The sequence below is a fragment of the Mauremys mutica genome, chromosome 3 (genome assembly GCF_020497125.1).
Source record: "Mauremys mutica isolate MM-2020 ecotype Southern chromosome 3, ASM2049712v1, whole genome shotgun sequence".
Lineage (NCBI taxonomy): Eukaryota > Metazoa > Chordata > Testudines > Geoemydidae > Mauremys > Mauremys mutica.
The window spans coordinates 60,045,288-60,057,427 of NC_059074.1; the positions used below are offsets into that span (position 1 = coordinate 60,045,288).

Below are 12,140 nucleotides of genomic sequence, written 5' to 3' on the forward strand. Positions count from 1 at the left end.
ATTATGCACTTTAAGCTTTCTTAAGCCTTTGGTTGTTTGTTGTTGTTCTTGTTTTCAGTAAGTATTAGCAATCAAAACAGGTACGATATAAACACAAGTTGAGGGCTACAATCAGCCCTGTAACTATGATTTTAGCATGCTTGCTTATATTAGGGCTGAATTTGGCCAATTTAACAATTTTAATAGCTAATATGAAACCCAAGGAGGACAAATACAGAATTCCAAGGTAACGAAGCAATCTGAGGCTTAATCAACAGAGACAAAGAAACAGAGCTAAGGTAAGGAAGCACAACAAATGCTTCTATAGGAAATTAATCACCAGGCTGCTTATACTGTATATCAAAATATGCACTAAAAATGCATAATTGGAGAACTAGAGCCTCAGTTAAATTACACTTGGTCCATCTAAGGAGGGACCATAGCTGGCCACCTCCTCCTCAAAACCGGGGTGGGAGAGCCGGGGCCTAGTCAGACCCCTGCTCAAGGTAGAGTAAATGAAGGGCTGCTGTAACTTGTGCCTGCATTAAAAATGCTCTAAGGGCCTTTCCAGCAGATCAGGATCATTGGACTGAAGTGCACTTAATAATGCCCCTGCCTCCCGAATAGGGGCCAAGAGTGATATAGGACAAGTTCTGTAACTATGTAAGGGGAATTCCCAGCAAACTGTTTAAGGCTGCTCTGTCCACAGAGAGAGAAGAGGCCAGAATTAGGTCTAGTCAATCTTAATATTCTTAAAATAGTTTGAGACATTTCAAATCATATACTGTAATTCGAATAGTATCAGAGGGGTAGCCATGTTAGTCTGGATCTGTAAAAGCAGCAAAGAATCCTGTGGCACCTTCAGGGGTGGCTCTAGGAATTTGGCTGTCCCAAGCACGCTGGTCCCGCGGCTCCGGGGGACCTCTTGCAGACGTGCCTGCGGATGGTCCGCTGCTCCCGCGGCTCCGGTGGACCTCCCGCAGGCATGACTGCGGAAGGTCCGCCGGAGCCGCCTGCCGCCCTTCCGGCAAAATGCCGCCCCAAGCGTGCGCTTGGCGCGCTGGGGTCTAGAGCCGGCCCTGGGCACCTTATAGACTAACAGACATTTTGCAGCATGAGCTAGCGTGGGTGAATACCCACTTCGTCAGATGCAAGTCATACTTGTAATTCGAATGTCTCTCTCAGGAACCACTACCTATTTAGGATGAATAAAGGACCAACAATACCTGATACTGTTATATACCCATATGTTAAATTGCATGACTTAAACCCTTTAGTAAAATGAATGTCAGACTCAACTTCATTCTACAGGTTGCTTACCAGAGTGCTGTATGATTGCTGCAGCTTTCTTAACTTCATCCTGCGACCGACCGTCTGTGACAACAACAAGTACCTTGGGCACACCTCTCCTCATCCCACTCTCCCAAGTCAAGACTTTTTCTTTGATAAATGTAAGGGCTTTGCCTGCAAATTGCACAAAGAATGAGGACTCATGCCACATTTGCCACTGAAAATATTTGCTTTGAAGAACGAATACAACTAATAAGAGTAGAACATAAAGGCCTAACCTTAAACTATAGAGGATTAAGATAACAAATAGGTTTTCAAAAAACGGATTATTGGGAAGGAATACATTGTTATTCACCAGACGCACCTGTTCTTGTATTTCCTCCTTTGTACCGAATATTCTGAAGTGCTCCTAGAGCCTGGGCCTTATCATCATATGTATTCAGTTTAAACTCAGACTTTGCATCGTCGCTGTACTGCACAAAGGAAACCTGAAATGAAATGCAGCACAGTGTTCAGCCTTTGACCAGTGTGGCTTCAAGTGATCTCTCCACTAAAGTGAATTATGTTGTCAGTCACCATTGAAACAGGAAACCCATGACTGAAGTTATATGTAAATATAGATATAACAATGGTAAAGTTATTAGTTAATGCGTTAATTAGAAAATACTTGTTAGAACTATGGTGGCACCATATTTAGTGCTGATTCTCTAGTTCATCTTGGGGATACAGCACTTATAAAAACTGTTAAAGATTACAAAAAAATGCAAGAAGCTCATGACATAGCAATTAATAGGGAATGTGCCAGAATTTCAGTCATTTGATACAAACAGTATAATACACTTCCTGAACTGGAACATTAACTCATCTTGTACATTTGTATATATCCATGTAAACCTAGAGTGAATGTTCTGCCTATGTATATAATGTATATTTCATTTTGCATTTCCTTGTAGTCATAGAAGATTAGGGTTGGAAGAGATCTAAGGAGGTCATCTAGTCCAACCCCCTGCTCAAAGCAGGACCAACACCAACTAAATCATCCCAACCAAGACTTTGTCAAGCCGGGCCTTAAAAGCCACTAAGGATGGAGATTCCACCACCTCCCTAGGTAACCCATTCCAGTGCTTCACCGCCTTCCTAGTGAAATAGTGTTTCCCAATATCCAACCCAGACCTCCCCCACTGCAACTTGAGATAATTGCTCCTTATTCTGTCATCTGCCACCACTGAGAACAGCCTAGCTCCATCCTCTTTGGAAGGTAGTTGAAGACTGCTATCAAATCCTCCCTCACTCTTCTCTTCTCCAGACTAAATAAGCCCAGTTCCTTCAGCCTATCCTTGTAAGTCATGTGCACCAGCCTCCTAATAATTTTTGTTGCCCTCCGCTGTACTCTCTCCAATTTGTCCACATCTCTTCTGTAGTGGGGGGACCAAAACTGGACACAATACTCCAGGTGTGACCTCACCAGAGTGAAATAGAGAGGAATAATCACTTCCCTCAATCTGCTGGCAATGCTCCTACTAATACAGTCTAAAATTCCGTTGGCTATCTTGGCAGCGAGAGCACACTGCTGACTCATATCCAGCTTCCCATCCACTGTAATCCTCAGGTCCTTTTCTGCAGAACTGCTGCTTAGCCAGTCAGTCCCCAGCCTGTAGCAGTACATGGGATTCTTCCTTTCTATGTGCAGGACTCTGCACTTGTCCTTGTTGAACCTCATCAGTTTTCTTTTGGCCCAATCCTCCAATTTGTCTAGGTCACTCTGGATCCCACCCTCCAGTGTATCTACCTTTCCTCTCAGCTTAGTGTCATCTGCGAACTTGATGAGGGTGCAATGAATCCCATCATCCAGATCATTAATAAAGATGTTGAACAAAACCGGCCCCAGAACTGACCCCTGGGGCACTCCGCTTGATACCGACTGCCAACTAGACATCGAGCCGTTGCTCTCTACTTGTTGAGTCCAACAATCTAGCCAGCTTCTATCTATCTTATAGTGCATTCATCCAATCCATACTTTTTTAACATGCTGGCAAGAATACTGTGGGAGACTGTATCAAAAGCTTTGCTAAAGTCAAGGTATATCACACCCACCACTTTTCCCATATCCACTGAGCCAGTTATCTCATTATAAAAGGCAATCAGGTTGGTCAGGCATGACTTGCCCTTAGTGAATCCATGTTGACTGTTCCTGATCACCTTCCTCCTCTCCAAGTGCTTCAAAATGGATTCCTTGAGTACCTGTTCCATGATTTTGCCAGGGACTGAAGTGAGGCTGACCGGTCTGTAGTTACCCACATTCTCTTTCTTCCCATTGTTTAAATATGAGCACTATATTTGCCTTTTTCCAATTGTCTGGGATCTCCCCTGATTGCCATGAATTTTCAAATATAATGACCAATGGCTCTGCAATCACATCAGCCAACTCCCTCAGTACTCTTCGATGCATTAGATCTGGACCCATGGACTTGTGCACGTCCAGCTTTTCTAAATAGTCCTTAACCTGTTCTTTCACCATATAGGGCGGCTCACCTCCTCCCCATACTGTGTTGCCCAGTGCAGCAGTCTGGGAGCTGACCTTGTCTGTGAAGACTGAGGCAAAAAAAGCATTGAGTTCTTCAGGTTTTTCCACATCATCTGTCATTAGGTTGCCTTCCCTAATCAGTAAGTATCCCAGAGTTTCCCTGACCTTCTTCTTGTTGCTAACATACCCATAGAAACCCTTCTTGTTACTCTTCACATCCCTTGCTAGCTGCAACTCCAGTTGTGCTTTGGCCTTCCTGATTACACCTCAGTATGCTCTAGCAATCTTTTTATACTCCTCCCTAGTCATCTGTCCAAATTTCCACTTTTTGTAAGCTTCTTTTTTGAGTTTAGGCTCCCCGAAGATTTCACTGTTAAGCCGAGCTGGTCGCCTGCCATATTTGCTATTCTTTCTGCACATCAGGATAGTTTGTTCCTGCTCCCTCAATAAGGCTTCTTTAAAATACAGCCAGCTCTCCTGGATTCCTTGCCCCCTCATATTAGCTTCCCAGGGGATCCTGCCCTCAGTTCCCTAAGGAAGTCAAAGTCTGCTTTTCTGAAGTCCAGGGTCCATATTTTGCTACTCTCCTTTCTTCTAGACTGTCCCATTTCTATTATTAGCATGCCTTACTAAGCTGGTCCTGAGCAGATGTCTAAGTATTCACACTTACTGAAATAAGTTTATCTTTTTTAATCCTCATAAATGTCTAAAATGAAGAACTAAGAATGTGTGTAACTAGCCCAGGACAAAAGAGGAAAGGAGCTTTAAGTCTTTCCCTAATAAGCCCAGGAAGTTCACAGCTATTCTCCTCCAATAGCTAATTTGCAGCAACTCTCCTATTGGGCCAAAGAAGAAAAAATGTTTGAAAACCAAGCAGTGTGAGGTTATAGCTAGGCAGGATGGAGATACTGGAGGAGATTTTTCTCTCTAGAAGTACGTCTGCAGAATGAAATAGGGGGGACCAATTACCTAAAGGCATGCATGGAGGAGGAGAGAACTGTTCATGAGCAAGATAACTGGGTGCTGCATTTCAGGAAAACAGAAATAAAACATCCTTCCAAGGAAAATCACTCTCTTCCTTCCTACATGGGAAGATGGTCTTGCACCAAGCGGTGATGGCAAAGCTCCAGAGACATTCTTACTCATGCCATTCACCTCTGGCTAATCAAAGAGCAATGCTTATGAGAGCAGGACAGAGCTCCTATCCAGTTCCCCTTATCTAGAAGGAAAACAGTCATGATGCAGGGTCTTGACCATGGGGAAATTAACATAAGACATAATTAAAAGCTCCTCAGGAGTCTGGCAGAGACACACGGAGAAACCCAGGAGGAAGACAAGACATTTCAGCCTCCCCACTATTCCTTATAGCTTTCTCTTTAAAGATGCATCCAATTTATCCAGTGAATCCTTTTCTCCAACTCTCCTGCAACTGTCTCCATGCTTTCTTCTGCCCACTGCACATGCACCATCCTTTCTGAACTGACACACCAAGACATTACCCTCATTCATCACCACACTCCTTCTCAACACCCACTTCTGCTGTGACACAAAAATTAGCCCATTCATAACAACTATGGAGAGGAGCAGCTGAGGATATTTTATATGCACAAAGAAGCAAAAACAAGCAACTAACATTACATTGGCCACAAAGCACCCTGACCACTCTGCCTGTATGCTGATTTCCTTTCATCTGCTTGCCATCTGTCTTTTGTCTTTCAGGGTATCTACTCTTTTAAACGGGACTGTGTTTTCCTTTATGTTTGTACAGCACAGTGCACATATATATACACTCAACATAGTACCAGAATAATTGGCAGAAATCCTATACAGTAGAAAAAGGTAGAGGAGACTTTACGAATTCAAGTTTGTTGGTTTGTTTGTTTAATTTCTGCAAAAAGCATGTAATGGAAATTACTCACCTGAATTCCAGCAGGGTTGATTAAGTCAAAGGCTCCAACAGTATTAAAAACAAATTTCACTACTTTGTTGAAATTATCATCACCAATACTCCAGGACGCATCAGTCAGGAACACAATGTCTGCTTTGGCGCCTTTACATACTGAAAGACAAACACAGCTCAATGAACTCTTAAAACACCCACCTCATTTAGGACTGTGGTCTAAACAGCACTGTTTTGATAATTTTAAAGCAAGAAAGATGAGGAAACATTCAGCAAACTTCAGTCATATTCTCAACCTGCAGACTACTTTTAAATATTAAAGTAGTGTTTCTCTTGCATGTATCTCTTGCATTTCCTGGGTGTTGCAGATTTTCACACTATGCATTCAAGGACATCCCAGGTCAAATCTTGGCATATATGTGCAAAAAGTTCATATGAAACAAAACCCTGAAGACTGCAAGTTAACACTAGTTTTCTTGGCAATGGACACCAAAAATAGGTTCATATGCTAAAGGCAAAGCTCACAAATCCACAGTGCATACTGAGAGTCATGACCATTCCCCAAAATCTATGCACAATGCTACCATGACCCACTGGCTATCTGAGCCCAATGCAACACCCTGGCAAATAGCTAGTATCAAGGGAATAAGGCCCAGGCATCATTACCCTGTCTACACAAGGCAGGTAATGGTGTCGGAGCTGCCGCAAAGGGACAAAGTGGGTCAGAGGATCATTAGGCCCATATATTTTTGAAGTTACTTCAATTTAGGAAAAATATAATTCAATCTAACCTTTGAGAGTGTGGACGTAAAGCAAATAAGACAAAATATACCACAAATCTACAATGCACACTTACCATCCCGAGCTGGTGGGATTGTGGGAGGTGGAGGAGGAGGAGGCGGTTGAGTTGGTGCTTCAGTAGGTTTGATGACTGAAGTAAAACAATTAAAAACTTTTATTTAACGTAACATTTTACTCAAGAAAAGACTCCACCCATGTGAATTACCCTGTGTCTCAGTGAGGAAAGAACTATCAATGCTTTTATTGGTGACCAAGGCAAGTAATTCCTAATCAGCAAAGAAAAATCTGCTGTAACAAAAGCAAGTCCTTAATTATGACAAAGGGTCAGATTCTGCCACTCTTACACAAACTGAAAAATCTCTCACTCCGTGGTTACTGCCCAATGGGATTAACCTGAGCAAGGTAATACTCCATTTAAATTTCCCCCAAATAGTTGCTATTGTCTGTTCCCCAGTTCAGGATGTTTCCCACTGACTTACACTTGGAGACACAGCAAAATAGACCCCCTCAGTTGTGGTATTGTATGTCTTGTACAAACAGGACAATTGTAAGATCTGTAGTCTGGACTATTTCCATCCCATTCTGTTCACACACTTACTGTTCATATTGCCCCTGACTTACATGTGCGCTCTTTCAGAGAGATGGGCGGTCCCTCAAGGTTCGGGGTCTGAACAAAGACAGTAGCATTGTATTCGGTGTCTGGTGAAAGGCCAGTGAAACAGTGGCTGGTTTCTGTCCCACGTACTGTAATTTCTTGTCCTCGGGATCCTGTGAAAACAAACCCAAAGGAAGGAAAATGTAGGGTCCAGTACTTCCCTTTCCATAGGTGTGCAGAACAAAACAAGAGCGAGTGCATGTAGGGAGGGTGCTGAAATGGGATGAGTGGCACCTCTGCTGCTTGCTCTTCCCAGCCCAGGAAAGCCTCTGTGCAGCAACACTGTGTGGTGGGCGCTCTGCACACTGGAGAGCTGTGAAGGGGAAGAGGCAGAGAGCAGCTGCTCTCCATAGTATGCGCTCATAACCCCTGGTGAGCAGCAGATTTCCATTGGGAAATCCTAGTGGGAGTTAACATGGATAGAAGCAGCATTAATTTCCAATCTGCATCTTCTTAGAAAGGCAGGCTGCGTGCAGGCCTGGGGAGTTTTACCAACACAGCTTGGCTCCTGGGGGAGGCACTGGAGTTGTAATTATCGCAAACTCAGGGCCCTCAGCCTGTCACATTACAATCCTTAGTTAGTCATGGCATAAAACCGACACGTACATCTACCCTCAGAACACACAAGGAATCAAAGGAATTTACCATCAGCTGGGTTTAGCTTTAATCTGTAGGAAGACGCTGACCGGTGAGGTGACCATCGGATACAGAAGGTATCCCATCCCACCTTGTAACTTGTTAGATCAGTGACATTCAAGTACACTGCAAAAAGGGAAAGTGTTCAAGTTATTATCAGGGAAACATAATACATTAGATATCAAATTAACCAGATCAGAAAGAACAATGGCATCAGTAGTGCTGGCCCATATATCACTATGGCAGTAAATTTTGCCCGCATGTGGTTTTATTTTTAAAATGTCCACAGAAGAAAAAAATAGTTCTAGTCAATTCATCTCTGTTCTTTCTCTTTAGTCCCAAAGATCTGACCTCTGTTATTTACAAAAGCCCAAATTCTGATACCCTTTATTATGCTAAGTACTATCTGATTCTATGGGCTGTCCCACTAAAATCAATAGAACCACTTATAAAGATATTTAGCATGAGGAAAGTGCATCTGATTCAGGCCCCGTTGTATTTTATTTTATTTTATTTTATTTACTGGCAGTGCCAAGAACTTTTAATGAGACCATTTAACAAAATCATGATTTTACAACTCATCCTTTTTAGCTGAAATCTCAAATGGCTCATTAACTGAGTTCAGCAACAAACCCAATCTTCCGCTGAGCGGGTTCAGCTTTGATGGAATGTGTAGTCAGTCACTATTACCATGAGATGCACTCAGAAGCAGTGAGGGGCCTTAATCTGCATGGTGCTGACTGCACCCTGCGATCTACTCAGCACATTCTAGCCAATAGGTGCAGCAGGTGTTGAGCACCTTGCAGGCTCAAACCCAGCTACAGCCAAACAAATTTTAAGAAATGGAACTAGAGGGTTGTCTATTGCAAGCCAATGGTAAAAGCAATGTTTAAATAATGTGGGTTTCTAAGCTTCATTTTATTTATGGGCCTGATTCTCACAGGTCTGAGAATCCATAATTGTGGAGTGTGCAGACCATAAGGATCAAGGCCCTAAATATGGATATTTCAGTCAATATGAGATCACTTCAACAATTATATCCTATGTGACTACAATAAAAGTGGTTTGGACTTACATGTAGTGCCTTGATCAATCAGGGGTGCGCTGAGTCCAGAATCATATTGGGCATAAACGTTCACATCATAGATAGTACTAGGAGACAGGTTGTGCAATGTGTATGAAGTCACTTCCCCAACAAACACCTCCATTGGCGGCTCAGCAGAACCTTGAGTTAAAGGGAATCACAGAAAAAGACACACAATTCTATGAGCATTCTGCTATGGCACTATCAGTAGTCTTTTATATAATCCACACCCCTGAGTGGCACAGTTATATCAACCTAGCCCCCAGTGTACACAGCACTAGGTCTAGAAGCTGGGCTTCTCCAATCAATATAGCTACCACCTCTCACACAGGTGGATTAACTATGCCAATGGGAGAAGCTCTCCTATCGGCATAGTAGTGTCTTCAGTGAAGTGCTACACTGGCGCAGCTGCACTGATGCAGCATTTTATGTGTAGACCTGCCCCAAAACTTGGTCCTTGTTTTTAAAAAACATACTTGTTATTTATTAAACTTATTACTTTAGTAAACATTTGCATTGCTAATAAAATAAATGTAGCTTTATTAGTGCAATATTTGTATTTAATTTAATTTCCAGAGAAGCATGCAAATGTGGATTCATTCTCATGTCAAATAAAAGCATTGAAGGACTGTCATTCATTCAAACTCTGGGCCTGATTCTATTATTATTCTGTAAATCAGGAGCATCTCCATGAAAGATACAAAAACTGGTGTGAGAAGAGAACAGGCCTGGGACAGGAGATACATGTTGTATTAAATATCAAATATGTAATTAAATCAAATGTGCTGTAATGTGTGTGACAATGTATCTGGTGTTCTAATGGTCTTTCTTTTGAAACACTGAAATTAACAGGAAAACTTCTTACTCCTTTAAAGTTAATAAACCCACAAATTAAAATAAATAAAGAAAACACCTTTAAAGCAAAGGGCTCAGTTTTCATGAGGATACACAGGATATTTCCACCCAGATCTCTTAACTCATTACTCATTGTTTTCAAAGTGTTCTGTTCAAAGGAGACAGGTTTTCTTACCTACAGGTTTATACGCAAGTTTGTACCCAAGAACAGGAGATGGTGCGGGATCCCAGGAAACTCTGAATCGTGTATACCACTCATCAGAAATATGTATGTTTTGAGGAGGAAGCAACCCAACTGAAAAGAAAGAATAACCATTAGAATTGTTATTAGTAGCAACTGCCTTTTAAAGCTGTATAACAGGTAAACTGTAAACTCCCTGACGAAGAAATTATGTCTTTGGATATGTTTGCATTGTGCCTAGAACAACAGGGCCCCAACAGAGATGGGGGCCTCTGGCACTACTGGAGCAGAACTATTAATTAATAAGGAGGAGAAATGAGAATACAGTACTTAATGCTAAAGTTAAGTTACCAGTTCGTCCATTTCCTGTCAGCTGTCCACCGTCTCCATCATCATACACAGCCACAACAGTAATTTTATATGGCGTGTCTGAATGCAGTGGCTGTAATATCACATTATTTCTTCTTCCGGGTACTGTTGTCTAGAAATCACGAGAGAAATACAGATGAATATGTTGTAATATTTTACCTGACCTATAATTGTAATGAACTGTAAATGAGCAATCTTTGTGGAATTTGTGGATTTATTTCACTGCAGATACCAGCTGTGGTTTTTTAATCCAGCTATAGAGAAATCCATTTTATTGAAAGGAAGACTCCACTGCTTTACCATTTCAGAACAATTTCAGCCTGCCTAAAATTAACAGCATGGCCTGTTTAAATTATTTTTAAGTATAACTTTGTAACTTTTGTCAAAAAAATGGACTCCTCGTCTCCTTCCCTTTATAATATTGTAGCTATCCACACACCAGAGTGATATTCCACAGCTCCCTGTGGCTTCTCCAGACCTCATTCAAGAATTAAACATCTACACACACACAAAAGGGTTGTTTCCTCCTCACATACACTCACACGGAGAGAGGACAAGTTATTGTTGTGGGGTTTTGGAGAGAGAATAAACAAGAGAAGACAAAGCTATTGAAGGGAGGAGGGTGTTGGTGTGTTTCCGTTGTGAGAGTGTAGAGTAGAGAAAAGGCAGAGTACCCACAAAAACCATGGTCACATTCTCCAGGGCACAAGGCCAGAACAGCAGAGTAAAGAGAGATGGGAAGGACATACACAGAAGGGAAAAGTAAGTGTGAACTGGGCCTGGAAACTCTCCCAAATCCATAGATAAGATGAGGCTGGTTGGGGGAGGAGAAGCTATGGAATGACAGTGGGTGGGGCTATGATAAAGGGTGTGCAGAGGGGGATGAGATAAAGACATGACAGTTTTCTACCTGTCACAAATTAGCTATATTAATTCATGGTGTATCTCCACTGAGCCATTTCAGTTAAACCAGATATTAATTTCAAGATATATGTCAGCCTTCAGAATATAAAGTCAGAGCCATCCAAGGCATAGAAAAGGTGAAACCTCCACAAATATTCCTTCACATTAACATTCAAATTTCAAAAGTAACAAATACTAGTTATTATTTTAATACATTTATCTGACTAATCAACCTTTCCTATAAAACAGCTGGATTTTTTCCTTTAAAAAACCTAATTTGTGCCATCTGCTCCCACAGCCGTTTCATTGTCCAAAAACTCTTCATGAGAAGTAAGCACTCTTTCCAGTATCTGGCTTAAACCTTAACAGTCTGCAGCTTCTCTTCATGACCACATATTTTCCACATTCTTTGTACAGTAGTTGGACCAAACAATGTCCTTGATCCTTCTACATCCCCTTTAAAAACTGAAAAGCCATACTAAGATTCCCTCTCAGTCTCCTTTTTTTCTCCATACTAAGCACATTTAACCTTTCCTTTTCAGACAGAACCAGCCACACTATTACTCAATCCCATTACCGTCCTCCACTCTCTACCTAGAAGCTGGAAATCCTTCTTGTCAACCAAAACTGTACACAATATTTCACATTGCCATATCAATGTTTTATGAATGTCAACAATAATTATGTTGATGTGCAAAATTTTGCCTAAGTTATGCAATCTGGTACCCCCACTTGCTTCCTGCTGCAGCCATGCATCACAGTCTCTCCTTTTATAGAGACACTGTGGTGCATCATGGGAGTGCCATGGCCTCAACCCATCATGGGAGATGTAGTCCAAATGGCGGCTGGTCCCAAAGAGGAGAATGAGAGCATAAGGCACAGGAACTACAAGTCCCATGAGACACTGCTGTGGTATTTTCTCATCAAAATTTTGAGGTTTTGGACAAAATGTTTTCTGTTTGG

At 41.8% G+C, this 12,140-nt stretch overlaps 1 protein-coding gene across 1 annotated transcript in view; it reads right to left on the reverse strand.

Annotated features, from left to right (window-relative positions):
• COL12A1 (collagen type XII alpha 1 chain) overlaps positions 1–12,140 on the reverse strand; it is a 121,686-nt gene that overhangs the window by 39,514 nt on the left and 70,032 nt on the right. Inside the window, exons 39-47 of the mRNA XM_045010286.1 lie at positions 10,257–10,386; positions 9,900–10,019; positions 8,861–9,010; positions 7,795–7,911; positions 7,116–7,262; positions 6,550–6,624; positions 5,713–5,852; positions 1,634–1,757; positions 1,300–1,443 (exon numbers count right to left, since the gene is read on the reverse strand). Coding sequence (XP_044866221.1) covers positions 1,300–1,443; positions 1,634–1,757; positions 5,713–5,852; positions 6,550–6,624; positions 7,116–7,262; positions 7,795–7,911; positions 8,861–9,010; positions 9,900–10,019; positions 10,257–10,386 — 1,147 coding nt within the window. The remainder of the gene's footprint in view (positions 1–1,299; positions 1,444–1,633; positions 1,758–5,712; positions 5,853–6,549; positions 6,625–7,115; positions 7,263–7,794; positions 7,912–8,860; positions 9,011–9,899; positions 10,020–10,256; positions 10,387–12,140) is intronic.